Raw genomic sequence first — 19,969 nt, 5'->3', positions numbered from 1 at the left:
ATTCATGTATGATGTATAACCGAACGATCACACTCGCCCTCTCGTGGTGACAGCATGCACCTCAGGTCACCCCCAAGTGACCCACTCCACAAGCAGGGCACTGGGGGCTGACCCGGGTGAGCCCCATCAAAGCTATTCGAACGTACCGGGGCAGACCGGGTCGACCCAGGGAAGCTAAACGAACGCACCCATAGAAACAAGACAATGAAAAGCGCAAATTCACAAACTAGGAGTATGGGTACATACACAGCAAGTCATTTATTAGATTGATGTCATTACAAGTAGGAAATGTGATGATACAATAACAACTTTATCCAGTTTAACAAAACTGCCTTACTCAGCAAAATGACTTCTAAAGCTCTGTGTTCTGGCAAATGTGGAATTATTGGCTGCTTAACTTACTACAGTGTTATACATAAAATACATGACTAGCAAGGTGGCAAGGTGTTTTAATGAAACCCAAGTAGAGTGTTCTAGGAGTTATCAATCACTCCAATTGTTCATTTCTTTCAAGATCTTAAGAAAATTGGAATAGATACATAATCCTTTATTCCCTAACAACAGGTCATCCATAAAGGTTTCACATAAATACACACATCAGGAAATTCAAAGTTTCATTGAAGTTACAGATATGGTGCTAAACAAAGTTGATTCCTGAAGTGAGTTTTAAGAAACATGAGATAAAAGGCGGTGGGTGAGGATGGAATGCTCGCTATTTTGCAAATGACACAGGACAAAAGCTAGGAATATATTTGCAGATGACGCAAATGGATATTTGTGCCTAAGATGAAACCTTGCTTGATCATCTATGATGTCATCAGAACATTAAGCATTAATTATTACAGACATCTTTATTAACCTTAACATGACATTCTTATTATCTAAATGAGTAGAAATATGTTAAATGCCCAAAGACCCACAAAATTTACAATGATTTATTAGCATCTACTGAACTGCAACTATTACTGCTGTTCATTGGATGGCAAACATATGTGTGAATGTTTTTGTGGATGGGGGGCATGAACGAGGGAACAATAGAGAGGTTTTGCAAGCATGTGATATCATGGAGCTATGTGATATGAATAAAGATACAGATACAGATAACTGCACCTATATTCTCATACGATGCGCATCAGAGTAATGCATTCAGATTATTTTACTTATTAACCTGGCTTTACCCCCCAAGCATGGATGTCATCATTTGTCATCTTAGACTAGAGGTATAAAGTCATGATGGTTGCTATGTCTGCACAACGCAACCCATTAGTAAGAGGTACCCTTGTCTACTAACTTCAGATGCTTAAGGTCTATACATTCACCATGTTATCAGTTTACCAATGCTGTCCTAATAAATCGACAAATATTTGTGTATTCGCCAAAGATTTGTTTAAAAAAAAAAAATATATTAGTTGGAATAGGTAATGTATAAAAGTAAAGTATGGAAAATATTGCATTATGATTGAAGTACAGATGTTTAGCCAACTTGTAAATGACCACGTACCTTAACAGTATTACTAGAGTGTGATGCAATATATTCCACACATATGGATTGATTAAATCAATGGTTAAGACATTTGCATAATAATAACTTCTACATGTATCTGGATTTGTCCATTTTATTTCATATATTAGAAGCCAAGTTTAAAAACAATGACAATAATTTAACATTGATGTAATTATAACTTGTCTCTGCATGACTGACAAACACTTTGACAACTCTTATTTACATCACAATTAGTTTGGTATATAAGGACAACTCTTATTGAAATACTCAACACAATATTATCCTTACTTTGAAATCTTAAAGAAAGTGGCCTTGTGTTTTGTTTTTGTTAGAAAAATAAAAAATTCCCTGTGAAGAGGTATTGGGCAATTGATGTTTTCCGACTTGGATGTTAACTGTGAGTTTTCTCTAGCTCCCATCAAACCCATGTTGAGATGTATGTGAACGAATTTAGACAGTTAGTTATAATCAAAGATTTATAGAGTACCAAGGGTGCAAGATGGGCAACACATGCTAAAATGTGCTCTGGACGCCATTTTAGCAAGCAAATCTTCTGATGCAATATTAGATCAGTTGCAGAGAAAGATCAAAGCTATCTATGATATAACAAAACATTTTGATTCTGTAATAAGAACCAATAAAGCTCAAGTTCCCCTTCATGTGCCTTTAGCACTCTACAATCTTTGATAACAATACATACACAAATGCTGTAAATAGCACATCATATGCAGTGTGTGGAAAAGTGCAGTTTTAGTTTGAAAAGTGTGCGGAACTCCTTATTTCAGTTTGTTCACATATAAGGCTTGCTAGAGGTGCACCTTATAGCAGCTTCAGTTTACATTGAGCATACTGTGCAGCGTTATAAAGTTCAACATTGAAATTGAAATAATTTGGGAGGCTAATCATCCTTACTCGCAGCTAAGAGCTGAATTGCGAAGGACGCGGCTACAACGTGTTCGAGAAGCAGGCATGCAAGGGCGCTTCTGGCTGCCAGCCACATCAACTCAGTATGACCACGGAGCCATCCAGAGATCGAAAGTGTTTGATTTATTCTGAGAGAGAAAAACCGGATGGTCTGTAAAACCCTTGTGGCACAGCAGAGAACCATCGCACAACTCAACTCAGATACGAACCAGGGTCACCTTGGTGAGAGGCGAGTGCTTTAAGCACAAGCCAACCAAGCCACCCTTGAATTGAGTGATGATACATCTGAAACTAACCTCAAGACCCATTCTTAGCAGCTTGTAACTTGGCTGTGAATAACAGCAGCTTGAAGATTGGAAACTAGATAGCTAAGATAACCACATATTGCTGTTCAGAGTAGGTGTCTTTCATTTCAAACTGCTTCATTTTAGTTAGACTATTTGTAGATGTGAATTAAGCTATGTCAATTTGTCATATCTTGTTTAAACTACATCCAACTTAGAAAATACGTAACAAACAATTGCCTTGCCTATAAATATTTAAAGACAAACTATATATGTATAACAAAACTTTTATTCTATTTTATAAATAATAACACAATGCAACTTTTGCAAAATAGACCCAAATGTAGCAAAACAATATACATTTCTAAATTCTTCGCCAATAAGAGTATTTTTGAAATCTTTACAATTTTTCTTTTCAACATTTCTGTACAATACAAACAATTTATAATTCAAAGTAGTAAATAAACATTAGAAAATAAATGCACCCATGAAATTGCCACCATACCAAAACCGCAGGGTATTTTTCATATTTACTCAAGTCACAAAATGGTGAACAAAATCTCTCCATCACAGACCTCAATAAGGGATTCCGTGGGCTTTCATCTTAGCTCAATTTATACATTGCTGAGAAAAAAATATGCACCTTTTCAAGTGCTTTATAAAAAGAGGAATCATATGGTTAATTTGTTGTTATTTTTCCCTATATACATCTATATACATGTAGACTATTTAAGACCAACGGTGCCAGTCACTGTGCTAAATACTTGATATTTGAGATGCACAATCAAATCATGCTTTGATGCAAGCTGCATAGTTGTGTAACCACAGTGGCGCCATTCATAAAATTGCTCAACAAAAAGAAGCTTTTATAATACACTATACACAGACTGCAGCTGCATGGAACTCCATCCAACTGCAGTTTTCAGCAACAATGAAGACTCTTGTTGGAATTAATTCAGTTGTGACAATAAGTAACTGTCCAGACACTGGATGAATGACAGTCAAATTCAGACATAATGGCTTGAATTGAAACGCTCATTCTGACAGTGTGTGTCCATCATATGTAATGTTGCTTGACAACAGATTGGCAGGAAAGTGGCGTCATGTTCCACTGTCACAATTCATTGTACACAATGAATGTTATACCACTCATCATGTGAGCAAATTAAGTTCAAATGATGGACTTCAAAAAATATTGTATGCAAGTCGCCAGACACATAAGGCCTGAAGGCCACTTCAAGGTGTGGGCTACAATTTATTTGTTGGTTACCCCATTTACAGTCCATACGGATGTAGGCTTGGATATCATCCATCAGAAGCCTGGCTGTAGGGCCGAAACGCTCCAACTTGTAAGCAACATCAGCCAAGTAAGTGTGGTATTGAGCTCATTCCTGGTACTGAGACAAACTTAATCTCAAGTTTGCAAAATTCATGTCAAACAAAATGGCAACTCACAAATTGGCAAATTTGGAAGGTGACAACTACCGTTTGATGTCTTCAAGGAGTTGTATCTAAACACAGTAGATCTTCAACACCAAGCAATACAAGAGGCATTGGGATTGGGTTATTACAATAAATCAATAAGTTAACTATTGACATGTAACATGAGAATCTGTTTGAGTTCATCTAGGAATGTCTGGATTGGAGAAGGTTGACAGATAATCACATCACATTGTATCTATGACTCATCCCAGTTGATGAAGAGTTGATGCAGAGTTGATGAGATTAGCGAGGTTTAGCTGCACATTACGCGAGCAAATACATGAACGTGAACAATTTGTAATGTTTCTGGCTGACGTCAGGCTTATTGCACCTGACGTGACAAATGGTAACTTCACATATGCTAAAAACGTGAGATTTTAACGACACAGTTTTCTGACATTCACGTTCTCGCGGAACGTGCAGTTGCACCTCCCTATTGACTCATTCAGTGACAGGGATATTATCCCATACATCATCCTCTAGATGATGAAGATCAGTAGGTGTACTAATATCATTCAAATCCAACAGGTTAAGAGGGAATGGATCCTTGCCTAATGTAGCTCCAAATGCTCCATCCATGCTGAATGTTGGTGGAGCAGTATTAACTGCTGGTAATCCAGTACTAGAACCGGGTATAACCAGATCTAACCAGTTGAGATCGGATTCAGTATTGGCTGATGCTAAACAGTCACTATTAAGTGCCATGGTTGTATCTGCATCACAGTTATCCATGGTTGTCATTGGGATATCAAAAGGCATTGACTGAGTGCGACTATGACTCTCATGACCAAGGTGTGCCGTATCTCCAAGGTCTAGAGCTGAAATATTTAAGTCAGTAGGATCTACTTCCATGGGTAGATCTGTAGCTGGGTAGGCATGATGAGATACAGGAGGAGGAGATGGTCCAGGTACTGGTAGCTTCAGATCAATAGAGCCTCCTCGGCCGTGCACAATAGATTGTGTTACAGTTGTCAGGCCTGCCGATGAGTTCATTAATGTGCGTGGTACATCGCGGAACTTTGGTGTAATAGGAATTTGGTCTAGAGTAGAAAGAAAAACACGTCATAAATAAGTAATAATTTAAACCTGATTATGTATGGATGCATTAATGTGTGATATAAAGAATGGCTTCATGGTGACGTCATGCACCTGAGGCCAGCCCCCAAGTGACCCATCCACAAGCAGGGCACTTGGGGCTGACCCGGGTGAGCCCCTGGAATGACGTCAAACCTATTCGAGCAAACTGGGGGCAGACTGGGGTTGACCCGGGGAAGCTAATCGAACGCACCCATTATACATGGTGTAAGAAAAGCTGAGAGTAAAGGAATGCAAGTACCACTATTTGAGCTACTTACATCCATGATCCACCAGGACTTCTAATAGGTCATCTAGATCTTGGCATTTGGTACTTCTCTTGTCATCACTGCCTTTTGGTGGTGATCCTACTGGAGACCCTGAACAAGGACTGTTGCCTTGACTCTGAAGAAATAACAAGGTAAAACAAATCAATCAAAGAACATCAATCAAAAACAATCTAGAATGGGTCAGAATGAGAGTTTCATTCATTCAAGGATTGCAGACTTCTGTCAAAAAAGATATGACACTTACTTAATTGGGCACAATTGTTGCTTTTGTGCACGCTTTGAAAAGGAGTTCCTGAAAGACTTTCTTTTGTCGACCTTTGAATTAATTTCTAAATACTGACAGTTTGACAACTTTTCAGGACTGACTGTTCACTTTTACTGCCACGATTCAGACATCAAAACTTTATGCATTGTGGTGAAACAACATGATCGAGTGTAGAAAGAATTTCACTGAAACACAACAAATGTCAGAATTCAGCTGGAGAATTTGGTCTTAAAACTATGACGGCAGTTTTTATCAGACATATTGCATATGGAGCAAACATCACAGGGTTTGTTGCAGAAAACGTCATTTATAACACAAGCAATATTTTCTGATTGAATTACTAAATCAGTGATAAAATGAAATACAGAAAAAGACATGGATGGATTGTTGATCTCAAAGCTTGATTATCTAGTACCAATGACCGTTGTATTGATTGCAAGAAATTCAGTTATCCTAGCATAGACTGTGCAAGTCCCGTAGGTATTCAAACATCGGGACCCGTTATAGTGCAATAGTTTTGTTTCCTTCATGTGTTCAAGGTACAAAAACTTATTTTTTGCGCTTTACAAATGTCTTATTATTATTATTATTATTAGTATAAAACATTGTCAGAAACAGCTCCCTTATAAGTAACATAGTTTTCGAGAAAGAAGTAATTTTCCACTAAAATATTTGAATTTGATTTTGAGACCTCAGAATTTGATTTTGAGATCTCGAAATCGAGCATCTGAAAGCACACAACTTTGTGTGACAAGGGTGTTTTTTCTTTCATTATTATCTCGCAACTTCGACGACCAATTGAGTTCAAATTTTCACAGGTTTGTTATTTTATGCATATGTTGAGATACACCAAGTGAGAAGACTGGTCTTTGACAATTAAAAGGTGTCCAGTGTCTTTAAAGCAACGTACGTGGGAACGTACATGGGTATGTTAGAACACATGTTACATACCTTCCTTTCCTTTGTCTGTCTGACCGCTTCCTCATAGTTAGGAGGTGGAATGGCAAATGTTGGTTGAGTGACAGATCTTGTCATGCCAGTACCAATACCCAGAGCATTACGTTCAGTAGGACTATTCGGTAAGGAGGTCGCCTTGGGTGCAATGATGCCATTAGGTAGAGGAATAGTTTGGCCATCATTAGTAGGTTGTTTACTGAATAGAAACGGCTGCCCATTGGGTGGTGGTGTGGCAAATGAAAACACCTTTGGTTGTTGGTTGAGTGTATGTGCAAAGTCTTTGCTGTGAAACATGAAGCCAGGTTTGCCATCTTGTTGGAGTTGTTGAGGAGATTCATTGAGCTTACCACCAGGGGATTGCTGTGGCATAGATAAAGGTGTTAATGCTGACGATGGAGGTTGCTGCTGCATCTGTAGTTGAAGCTGCATTTGGGAGAGATGAAGCATTCGTTCCAACTCCTGTATTTTAAGTTGCTGTTGGAGTAAGATATCCGAGCTGATTTGACTGCCAGAATTCATATCATTAGATACATCCATCATGTCCTGGTTACTGTTTTCATTATTGATGTCCATGGGTAAGATGCTTGAGCTGACTGGAAGAGAAGGTTGTGATAGAGGAGAATCTAATGCCAGCTGTGTTTGGTCAAATGGGCTGCCTTCACGCCCAGATGCGCTCTGAGCCCCGACGGTATCAGGACTACACACAGGTGTGGTCAACACTCCTTGGAATGTGGGTGGCGACATTGGATCAAAGGCGCTCCCTGGAGACATTGGCTCTGAAGTAACAGACAACAAGGAACGATACTCAGGAGATATAGGTGGAGTACTCAAAGAACCCCCAGCACTAGCTGATTCACTGAATGCTAAATCTAGATCCGTTGAACTAGACACTCTAGTACTTGATGTTACTGACGGGATATTGGCTTCAGTTGGGGATGTCACAGCTGTAGATATTGGGTTTAATTCAGCGTATGGTTTTAAACGCTCAACCAACTGAGGCTTTGTGCCTGATACATGAAGTCCACGGTTTTTCAACTCTAGTTTGAGTTCTGACACTTTCATGTCTTCAAGATTGGAGAGTATTCGAGGTTTGCCGGTAGTGGAGATGTTTGGCTTAATATCAATCTGCTGTTTGACAGGAGAGGGAGCCGGTGCTACAGCTGTTGTTGTAGTAGTGTTGGAAGTGGTATGAGTAGAGGTGACTGATGTAGAGGATGACGAGGCACAAGTGGTAGCTTTATTCTGGTTTGCAGTGTTAGGCAAAATCAGCTGCTGTTGTTGTAATAATTGCAGTTGTAGATACAGCTGTTGCTGCATGAGCAGTAAGTTATATGGATTACTGACGGTGCTAGCTTGTGTGATCTTATTAGATTGCTCATTAGGAGGTTTATACTCATGAAACTTAATCTCCTTTGGTTTGGGTCGCTTGGTTTGCTTCTTACGTGGCTGTCTTGGAGAAGGAGTTACCTTCCCTGATGATAACTGGATATTAGAGACGGCTGTTATTGGAGTGAATGTGTTACTAGTAATAGGAGGAGGACTAATCAAACCAGGCTCCTGCTTGATGGCAATAAATGTCTGTCCAGCTCTCGGTGACAACACCTGGGATGGACTTTTAACCGATGATCGCTGCTGCTGCTGCTGCTGCTGATGCTGCTGCAGCTGATGTTGCTGCAGTTGTTGTTGCTGTTGATGCAGTTGTGCAATCTTAGAGTTATCTCCATAAGATGTAATAGTGTGTGTAGATGGCAAGCTGCCAGTGCTGAGTTGTGACTCAGCCTGGCTGACTTCGGACTGTGAGGGCGACAAAGCTTCATCACTGAATCCTTCTTGGCTGTCCTCATCAAATTCAAAAGGAACATCGGAATCAAGACTGTTTGTCTTAAAGAATTTCACCTTGCCATCTGTAAGAAAAAACAAAATTATTAAAAATGATTTAATTTGATTAACAGAGAAAAACAATTACAAGTAACAAGAATTCACAACAGAAGTTTGATTTCACTATGAATTGAAGAGTTTTCTATTCATCGTCACACTCCTCTGTCATATTTGGAAAACAGATTCTCCAGCAAACAGTGTTTATTGATATTTTTGTATCAACCACAGTATATGTCTTATAGCGCCCTCTAGTGTTTGAAGTTACACCAACATACCTTTGACAGCTTGTTCAACCAGAGTTTCAGCCTTGAGTATGTTGCCCTCTATCAGCTCTAGAGGGCCAGGTCTATTCTTGATCTTGCTGTCAAGATCTTGTTCAAGACGAGCTCTCTTTAACCTCTGCTGAGTAGCATTCACTAAAGGATCCACGTGGGTATCTGATATAAGGAAACACAAGACAAAGAATACTTTGTTAACAAATATTAAAAATTGTTATTCCTGTGATGAGCCCGATAGACCTTTATCATGGTGCAGCCATCTTGAATTTCTCCCATTGATATCAATGTAACCAAACCGAGGCTGGAAGAACAAAATAGTCTGGTTCCTATTTTCCAAATGATTATTAGCATTCATTATTGTTATTTGATACGAGGTACATGACCACGATGGAGGCAGTATGATAAAGGTCTGTAGCTGTGACCCTACATGTAATTTGTAGTAATTCCTCATGCTGTATTAACAAGCCTAACATACCATCATGATTAAGTCATACGAACCATGGGTTTAATTAAACCATGTATAACAGGACCTTCAAACATGCAATCTCAAACATTGTCTGAATTCAAAGACACCTAAATCCTCATTAACAAGTTCTTTGTATCAAGTAATAAACAACAACTTCATTGATAAGAATAATGAGCTAGATACTTGGCATTAGTAGAGGCCTTCATCCAAGCATGGCCACTATACATGAAGCATTAGTATCTATCCTGTATGTAGCGGGCATCAAACATCAGTCAATCAAGAATGAGTGACAGTAGACCATGCAGGACAATTGCATCGTTCAGTCTTTAGTGTCCGGGATATCTGTTGATGAAAGCTTTCACGTCTCTGGACACTCACAATCTCACATTAACCCTAACTTCCCTTAACCTTCAACTTTGCAGTGACTAACTAATCTCTTTTCCATATCCCTTTTCTACTGTAGCAACGATAAAGAGAACTTCAGTCCCATGGACAGGCATGCATCCAAGCATTAATAACCAGAGAAGGTATTTCCTTCCTCCATGAGTTAACAACTCCGTCTTTATTAGTGAAGGTCTCACAACTAACATATCTCCATATTGAACCAATACACCTGACGTCATCAAAAGAATTTTGGAACCGCCATACTGGTGGGCAATGTCACTGTGCGGTTGTTCAGTGAAGTGCGCATTTTAGGCGACGCGGCGTTTACACGCAAACCTAATGCTTACCAAAATGGTGAGCGTGGCACAGTCGCCGCGTGTGACATGCGTGTAAGGGGTCAATAGCACTCCTATAGATGTGAGCTTACCTGCTAATATGTGCTGATTTACAAGGTGTGATTTCTCAGGCCGAAGGCGGATCTTTCTCTGTAAACTGTCTCCAACCTGTAACAACAAAAATAAAAATGGGAAAACTACATGAGAATATATCTGCCTTGAAAACACATTTAAGGATAATTTCCCCCTAATTCCATAGAGATTTGTCAAACATTTGTTCTTGCATGTGCACCATTGGAAGACATAAAGGAACTTTATTTTTTGAGCAAGTGTCGACAGCACTTTTGTGGATACCAGCACAGTAGAAGACGTCATTATTATTATTATTATTATTATTTAAATCCGTTTACTGCTTATTCATAGCATGCAACCCTTCCTCAATACAAAATCCACAAATCTCGACACAAGTTTTTTCTCCATGAGAAATCTGTGGATGTACATCCTTATGATAAGAGAACCAAGATATTAAAAAACTACCAACTATTGTTATCTTATTCTCTAATACATATCTTTGATCTTCATTCCATGACATTTGAAGTGATAAAAAGCCAATATGAGAAGATGAGAATTGATTGAAATAACTTGTAAGAGTTTGTGGTTATGTTGCAAGGTCAATATCGCTAGACAATCTGTACATAGTGACCTGCAGCTGTCTGCCTGGCATTCCCATACACACACACACACACTAGCAGCTGTTAAGGTCTGAGGGATACTGGCTTTAATCATAGCAATCACATTGGAAGCTGGATTTAAGGTTCTACAAAGCTTCTAGCTTTGGTTTGACTTGCTTAGTTCCATCAAGCAGTTGATACAATATAATACCAGGTGTTTATAGAGAATGACTAAGTATAAGTTCAGTACATTATCCAGGTTGAGAATAGATGAACCAATACAAGGCTTTACTAAGAAGACTTCATATTATGAGTATATCTCAACACATTATCCATGGCTCCATCAGTATTGTTACTTAAACAAAAAATAATAGTAATTGTTACAAATCAATGATTTTGGATGCTTCGTATCATACTGGCTTTGAACAAATGGTATTTGGTTGTTTCCTGCACACTGTAGAGTATGAAACTGGTACCATGGCAGACACTAGGGGCAAATTTCGTGTCTCTGCTTACCGCCGATTCTGCGCTTACAATCACCATTCTCCGCTTACCTGCAAGCGCCGAATTTCTGCGCTAGCTGTGTAAGCATAGAATGCCTAGTAACGTGGCGTACGCACGCGCCAAAATTCGCCGCTAACCGGTGAAATACGTTTGACGTAAAGCAGAGATTCTTTGCTTACAGTAAGCAGAGCCATGAAGTTGGGCCCTGTAAGGCTACATGTAGAAGCCTGCCCTATATCAGTCAGTATGTCATACTATGCCTCTATTGCCCTTGGTACATCATGTCTGATGGCGACCTAGTAGTTATTCAGACAATTAGATTTGGAAACAATCTAGTGATATAGGCATGTTGCGCCTGAGGCTGCGGCTACAGTCTTCTCCATCAGCCTTCTCTGTCGATGGTCAGACACTGACTGATATCTTTCATGATTGCAAATATTTTGGTTGGTGAACAGTGATTTTAGATGACAGGTAGCATGTTGACATTTGGAGTACCTGGATGTTGTTACAATCCTGTGGGTGTCGGCCATTGGTAGGTGTATGGTAGAACTATCTAAGCAGACATACTAGCTAGCATTCTATACATACATACCCTTTACATAGCTACCCACGACCTCCAGCTTGTAATGTTCAATATTCAACTACATAATACTGATAGTAATCACCAATGGGTAACTAGTCTCCGCCCACTCCAAATTCAGCTGATTCTCAAAATGCTAAATAAACCACAAAGTGTCAACGATTGCATGATATACATATACTGTACTCACACAAAGCTTGTCTATAATCAATAGACCTGTATCACGATGTGGTCATCTGGATTTTACTCCATTCCAACTCATTGTAACCAAACTGTAGCTGGATGAAATAATAGTCTGGTGCCATGTTTGCGCAATGAATGTGAGCATTCATTACTGTAATCTTGAAAGATTATCACATCAACCTTAGACATTGCTACACTATACAAACTGAACTACTTTATGACGTATCTGGAAATCATTGCCAGAGCTTCTGAATTAACCTTGAATGGCTAACCTAGATAGCTCTCAACTGTATGTCAAGAATCTGGGTTTCTGAGTCTCAATTATCATCAGTCCAGAAATAGTAGCTTTGAAGATATATTTAACCATTTCCTAAATCTAGAATCAAAACATTGTGGGGAATTAGGACAACTTAAACTCAACGTTTCCCTGGTTGTATGTTTGTTTGCCGCTTAGTTAGGGTACAATAGCTTACACCTAAATGTTTTCATTAATTATTTGCTGATTACTATAGAGAAAGTGATCATGAAGGACGCACCAACTATTAGTATTGTGAAGAATAACACTTCAAGCTATGGATATGCGTAACATCATCACGGGGGCTCACTCGTGTAAATCAGTGCTGCTCGTCAGTCACTGTACATCCCGATATGTGGAGACTGTGCAGTAATTCACCAGAACCAGAATGGCTGGAGTGAAATGGGCCAGAGAGGGCGCTATACCTAGAGTCAATGTAGAGGTGAATATGCCAATGGCATTTACCAGTAATTCGATTGTAACTAGGATCCTAACCTTGCCAGCTCATGTGCTCCCAGCTAATTTGGGTAAATACCACGACCTTTTCCTATCCATTGGTCATGTCATCTATGCAACCATCATATGCAATACCTCAAACCTTAGGGAATTCAAGAATTCTATATTCTTAAGTGCTATTTTGTTATTAGAATGTAATGAACTGACATTGGTGGTGAGGATGGAAGCAGAAACACAAAACACACCAGGGTAGGTATCAAGAAAGAGACTGAGGCCCAAACCCTAAACTCAATCCAACAACAGCAAGTCCAATATCCAGCCTGTGTTATGTCAAAGCTCAAGCTGTCCTCATTCAGCTAAAGAGGGTATAACCCTGTTGCACATATCAGCACAATAACAACAAAGCCATGTATGTGTATGCCCCAAAGAAGGCCTTTTCTACAAGTCATTACATCCATGTTGAATGACATGAACGAGTTCAAATGGATAAATTGTTCCATCCACATGGGATTTAGTTGCCCTACACATCAGGGTTTGAAAATCCACTAAGACCACAGGGCTTTTAGCTCAACACATTGACTGGACCAGAATTTATTTCAGAGGACCAACATCAAACAAGGAACAATTTTAAACAGTTTAAAACATCCAGGCTTATCAACTTTTGTTGATTTTAACTAGATTTATCTCATTCATTTCATACTTCAACGCTCAACAGATTTGAAACATATTTATGAAATTTGAAGTCAACATTTGAACATAATTGTTTGTTGTTAAAAATATTACACAGTGAGGTATTATTATTATGAATTGAAAAACACAAAACCATCAGACTTGTTCAGTCACAAGTTTACTGGCCTAACACTAACATCACTGGACTTAGGCCTTCGGTCCAGTATTCATTACGAAACTCTGCACATCATACCCTAGCAGTGTACAAGTTTGGAAAACACTTCTAATGGGTTGTGGCTTCTACATGCTACTCCGCATTAGGGAGTAACGACAAAGTAGCTACGTTTTGGTGAAGTGAGTAAAGGTATTTGAGGGCACTGACTTCATATTACAATGTAAGGATAATATTGATGAGGTAAAAAATGTGATCAACACATTGTATTCTTCAATAAACCTTTAACTTCAGCATGAAAACCTGATTGACTACATAAAAGATACCACTGTTTGTAAGTCTTACATAGATATTTTGTAATGGATTCTATGAAGCCAAACGTTGATCCAATTGGTTGAATTTGGAGTCATGGTAAGCCAATGAAGAAAGCGCTTTAAGCCCACCCATGCAGCCAAACAGCCTAGATGGTCAGATTGAAGGCAGGAGATGTGGGTGGTTATCAATGCTTGTTGTCCTCAAGATTGCAAGTTAGCGCTCATACACTAACATTACAACAGCTATGAAAATATTAGAGTAAGGCGTTAGTCTATGCCTCTCGGTGTGCATGGAGTAAGTGGTATATAATTGGGTGCGTCAGACCATCTAATCCACTACAACACCTTAGGATATCTCAATACACTCACCTCAGAATGCCCTCTTCTTAAAGGCAACTGGCCATCGCACAATATTATTAAACAGATATATCAAATACACCTCCTTTGGTGGTATCTTGCTCATTTTCATTTCAAGCATTCTTTGGAGATTAAGTACAGTACTGTTTTCCAAAGAACCTTTGGCCAAACACCATGTTCCTAGCTCATTCCTAAGTTAATAAATGATCTCAATCTCTTTAAGAAACAGTTATGTCTTAATCAGGACCTGATTATCCACCAATTTTCCCAATCTAGTCTGTGGCAGTACATGAAGAGAAGGAAAAGTTTTTATGAGAACAATTTATCCGGCAAAGTAATAATTATCATAGTGTCAGTCCAGCATGCAGTATATTGACCTCTGTATTCTTGTTATTCTTAATTGTAATGTACTTAAATTGACTTGGATTAAATTTAGTCCCAAACAAAGTTCTCTTTCCCACATCATGTAGTCCTTTTGCATTATTTATAGTTGCTTAAAGGCAGTGGACACTATTGGTAATTACTCAAAATAGTTATTATCATAAAACCTTACTTGGTAACGAGTAATGGGGAGAGGTTGATGGTATAAAACATTGTGAGAAACAGCTCCCTCTGAAGTGCCATAGTTTTTGAGAAAGAAGTAATTTTCCACGAATTTGATTTCGAGACCTCAGGTTTAGAACTTGAGGTCTCGAAATCAAGCATCTAAACGCACACAACTTCGTGTGACAAGGGTGTTTTCTTCTTTCATTTTTATCTCGCAACTTTGATGACCGATTGAGCTCAAATTTTTACAGGTTAGTTATTTTATGCATTTGTTGAGATACACCAACTGTGAAGGCTAGTCTTTGACAATTACCAATAGTGTCCACTGCCTTTAAATTCACAGGCCTAAGTGCTCTTTCCTACATGTAGTCCTTTTGCATGATTTATAGTTGCTTAAATTCACAGGCCTACATGTACTGAATGAAACATACTAACAGTTAGTTTAATAGCTGTCCAGAAGTAGAGAAACGATAGAGGTTAAAACAAAAAAAATCATATTTATGGAAACTTAAATTTACCAAAATGAAAAAAAACCTAAACGATATCTTCAAAACAAAGAAATGTTAAAATTTCTAAACCACACAAGGCTGTTTAGAAGTGATTCGTGTTTTGTGATGTGTTTTTGACTCACTCTATAAGATTGCAATAACCACAGCCATGTTATTCTGTATTTTTAAAGACAATACTGGACGTGGATTTTATTTTGGTTAGGAAGTTTGGATGCCCTCCTAGAAGAGGATGTTATGGGACTATACCAGCCCTAGGCATTGATCCAATCTCGTATAATCAAGTCTAATCTCAGCTAATCCAATCATTAATTCTCAATCATATAAAGAAACTTAACAAGGACATATAAACACTGAAGCCTGTCAAAGAATGCTGTGGGAGGATGTCCTTAGGCCTAGGAAGTTGTGGGCTAAGACTGTTTTTGCCTTGAACAACAGTAACATAACACAACTGGAACTAAATAGTGATAAACATCGTCAAAATCACTATGAAAGACAGCATGGTTAGAAATGCTTTATTGCTGTAGTGTAAGGTAAACGGTTTAGATTATTCAGACCAATCACCTATATTATTAAGTTATACACTGCACACTAATTAATGATTTATACAGTAAAGCAACTAATTGCCACTCAAATTGTATGGTATTTTTCCAACAATGAACTTCAACAATTTCATAATTTTGTTTATATCGTAACATTCTCTCTCTCCAAAAATTCAAAAGCAACGTATTAATGAGACAAGTTGAAAATGAAAACTATTTAAGAATATGAATTTCCTAGGTCAGGGGGTTATACTAACAAAATAGACCTACTCTAATTCTTTGACATAAAACACGGCTTGTAAGAACCCAGCAGGGTTACCAGGCTTTGAGACAGGACTGGTACTTGGCTGTATGGTTGGTTGGGCTGGATTCTTTCTACAGGTTTGGCCAGAAGTGTCTAATTTGTTGGTGAATTCCATCGAGCTGGTGATGGCAGTGGTGACATTTATCAGTCAGTGTCTACACATGTCAAGACTCGGCTACGGTTTCCAATGTGTAATATAATACACTTCTAAAGCCCAGTTGCAGGAATCACTGGTACCCATTTCAAGACACCGTTGCTTTGTATAACCAAAGTATATAACAAACTCATATCACATCATAACAAGAGCGGGTGCCCACAATATAGATTAACCAGGTTTTGGTTCAAATATCTTCAGTCTTTTTGTTGAAATAAGTTTATCCCGAGACACCAGAAATATCTGATTTGATACCTAGCTTGGTTTCTTTTTAGGTTGGGTGTCCATGGTTGAGTTGAGTGATCCCTGACTAGCCCAGCAATCATCAACATGTAGCTAGGGTCTCTAGTGTAATCATATGCCTCATTGCATCTCAAATGGTTCTTGTGTGAAATAAATACTCATTGATGTACAGCATAGCCCTGCTGGAGTACCCCATGGTGGTATAGACATGTATTGACAACGTCCAGCAAGCAATAGTACATGAGGATAGTTAGTCTTAGTGTATGACCTTCAAACTGGAATTGAGATGGACTTGAGCAGTTCTTAATAAGCCAATAATGACATGTTGAATCATTCACATCATATCAGCCTTGACATGAGACTAACAAACCCACACCGCACAGGTCAGCATTGGAAACTCTACAATCCCAATTATAATCCAGCTCAAATTACACCACAAAGGGATAAATGAAGTCGAACACCAGTGTGCTGTACAAAGACAATAACAGTTTACAATTGCAATCGTAACGTAAGATTGATGGCATCCAAACTAGCGATTAATAAATGAACTGTCATGATGTTTGGGTTTCTACTACTGTCACATACAGTTCTGGATCTAAACATGTATGAATGGCAAGATAAACAACTCCAACCCAGAGCCTTGCACATCATTCTAATGGTAGATAGACTAGCAAGGAACACATTGCAGTACAGAGACTAGTTCAGTTCAGTATAGTTCCAGTCAAATTCACTATAACATATTTACCACATGATAGACTCCCCAGTAGTAGTAGTCTTTGTATTCTGTTGTGTTTTTCTCAGAAGCGCTTAGGGACATGTTTGATTTCTATGTGTTATGCGCTATATAAGAATGGTTAATTATTATTTATTATTGTTTAAGTTGCATTAGATTATGTACAAAGTTTGCTAAATCAGAGCGGCTTTAGGCTACATACGATATTATTGGGGAAGAAGATTGATGTATTATCTATTGTCTTACTTGGAAGAAAGTGAGCAATGGTAGCACTGCTGTACTAATTCCTGTACTTAACACATCTCATTTATCCTTAACAATTAAAAACCTCAAACGATGGCTGTCTTTATAAAGGTTGCTTGGTGGCTGGTCCTTTCCAACAGTCCACACAAAAGAAAAGAGCCCTTTTGCTATTTTCTCTCAGAAACAGCAAGGAAAAAAGCCTGTTTTGAGTTTCTCTGTATTATGAGTGTCTAGATGTAGATGTCTACAAAGGCATTCAACTCACAGAGACAGCCAGGGAAAAAACCTCAGTAAGTATTGCTAGACATGTGGTAGATGACCACAACGTTGGGATTCAGTGGTATGGCAACAAGAATCAATCTTTACCTTGGAGATTTAAGAATGTTAGAAAAAGACATTAATGTCAGTCATCAATGTTCAGTCCATTTAACATCAAGCGAGCATGACATACCAAGGCAAGTTCTCATGAATTAACAAGGGAAATGTTGCCATTTACTCTTCAATAACACAACCAGGTTCACTTCCACTCAGGAAACAGGAATGCAGCCTCATGTAGTCAGACACACATATCAATTTCAACTGGTATGCTACAGTTGCTGCTAAATTAATACAAATTGAACAAATTTGGCTGGAAAATTGACCAGAATATCTGATAACTGGTTATTTCAAAGACGGCTGTTTTGTAAAAAAAGATGTACTGACATTTAAAGCATGTGTTATTGACATGGCAGAGACTTTACACACAAATCAATGAGGAAGTAAAGTACCATTACAAAGTACTTTAATAAAGTAGATTTCCAGCACATGTACCTGCGCTGTGCAGACTGTCTGGATTCATGTACATGTACAAATAACTTTTTTAGTCACACTAATTCTGAACACCATTTTGAAGACAAAGATCATCTTCCAAATCATTCAAACAAAATCCAAATGCTGTGTCTTTTTGGCTGAACTAAATTTTACAGAAGACAAATAAAGGAAATTAGGGCATTTCCAAAACATAGAATTTATCTGTGTTTTTAGTTTGTACCGTGTGCATGTATGATTTGGGGTTTTACAAAATTGACTTGTGTGGAATTGGAAAAAACCGCCTCCAAATTAATGAGCCGGAGCTCTACAAACTGAGCTATCTAGCCCTGATGTACGTTGGCAGTCTCCCTATAAAGATGTACATAACATTATATGTGGAGATTGTTATGAAGTGACTGGTATTAGGTCAATATGATGGGTGAATGCATACCGGATATATATACATTACAACATGCTGCTTGTATGTCAATGCTATATTCAGCATCTCACTATGTCATCACACTGCTTCAGGACAACATATCGTTACACGACTGGAATTGGATATATTGGCGTCAACTTCATCTCTTTTTGTTACCGTGCTGCTGTATAACAATTGTATTAGCATGAGTACATGTCCAGTATGGAGAGTTTGAGCACGGCTAGCTATAGCTACCACAGTTCAATTTCATAAAGTCTGTAAGCACAAAAACTTGCTAAGCACAGAAATATCTGGCTTACCAGAAACAAGTTACCAGCCAACATTCCACAAAGTTCACATTGTTTCATTCGGTGGTCAACACACATCGCAGCGCTTAGCAAAGAAATATAAACAGCTTTATGAAATTGTGCCCAGGAATAAATAGAACAAGAACTTGAACAACCCTAGTACTGGCATTGTCACATTATAACCCATGCAATGTTACCTTTGCTCTCTCTAGTCTTTGTCGCTGCTCATGGAATCCTGGTGAAGCTTTTAAAGCTGAAAACAAGAACAATAACCACTCTCATTATTTCATACAGTTGGAACACAGACATTCATTGGTTACTTGTATTATGTGATTATACATTTTGGTCAGGTACCCAAACACAAGAGTATAATAATGCTATCCATGAATGCATTAATAATACAAGGTGGAGACCGGGTTCCAGGTCACAATGTTGTAGATCAAAAAAGCTTGACTTGGGATAAAAGTTTGAGTTTGAGATTTGGGATAAAAGTTTGAGTGAAAAGGGACTTTCATAGATGTTGATGATACTTGGTGCAAGTGGGGCATTGCAAAAGTCAGAACAAAACTCCCGAAGAAGATCATCAGAGCATACTGATCAAAACGTTGATTCGTTTACCGAGATTTTTACTCATGGTGTTACCCTAAACCTCTCTACGTTTTATTACCAAACACTTACACGATTCAGCAAGTTGCATGTGAAGTGATATAGTGATATCCATTATGCATTGATCAGACTACATCAATCTATCATACTCTATCAATGAAAAACTATCAGGTCCAATGGCATGAAAAGTCATACTTCCACATTTACAATGTACATACTTACAACCATATACCACTACTACATGACTATTTGTCT

At 38.4% G+C, this 19,969-nt stretch overlaps 1 protein-coding gene across 2 annotated transcripts in view; it reads right to left on the bottom strand.

Moving 5' to 3' along the window:
- Positions 1–233: 233 nt before the first annotated feature.
- The window catches only part of LOC117292306 (myocardin-related transcription factor A-like), a 42,000-nt gene continuing 22,264 nt past the window's right edge, over positions 234–19,969 (bottom strand). For both annotated transcript variants that reach the window (XM_033774325.1, XM_033774324.1), the window contains exons 3-8: positions 19,306–19,361; positions 10,214–10,289; positions 8,934–9,095; positions 6,775–8,684; positions 5,550–5,673; positions 234–5,234 (exon numbers count right to left, since the gene is read on the bottom strand). In XM_033774325.1, the coding sequence (XP_033630216.1) occupies positions 4,636–5,234; positions 5,550–5,673; positions 6,775–8,684; positions 8,934–9,095; positions 10,214–10,289; positions 19,306–19,361 (2,927 nt within the window). In that variant the 3' untranslated portion in view covers positions 234–4,635. The remainder of the gene's footprint in view (positions 5,235–5,549; positions 5,674–6,774; positions 8,685–8,933; positions 9,096–10,213; positions 10,290–19,305; positions 19,362–19,969) is intronic.

Source organism: Asterias rubens, chromosome 7 (assembly GCF_902459465.1).
Source record: "Asterias rubens chromosome 7, eAstRub1.3, whole genome shotgun sequence".
Lineage (NCBI taxonomy): Eukaryota > Metazoa > Echinodermata > Asteroidea > Forcipulatida > Asteriidae > Asterias > Asterias rubens.
The sequence above is the reverse complement of the archived record's forward strand: the minus strand, read 5'-3'. Positions and strand labels throughout refer to the sequence as shown.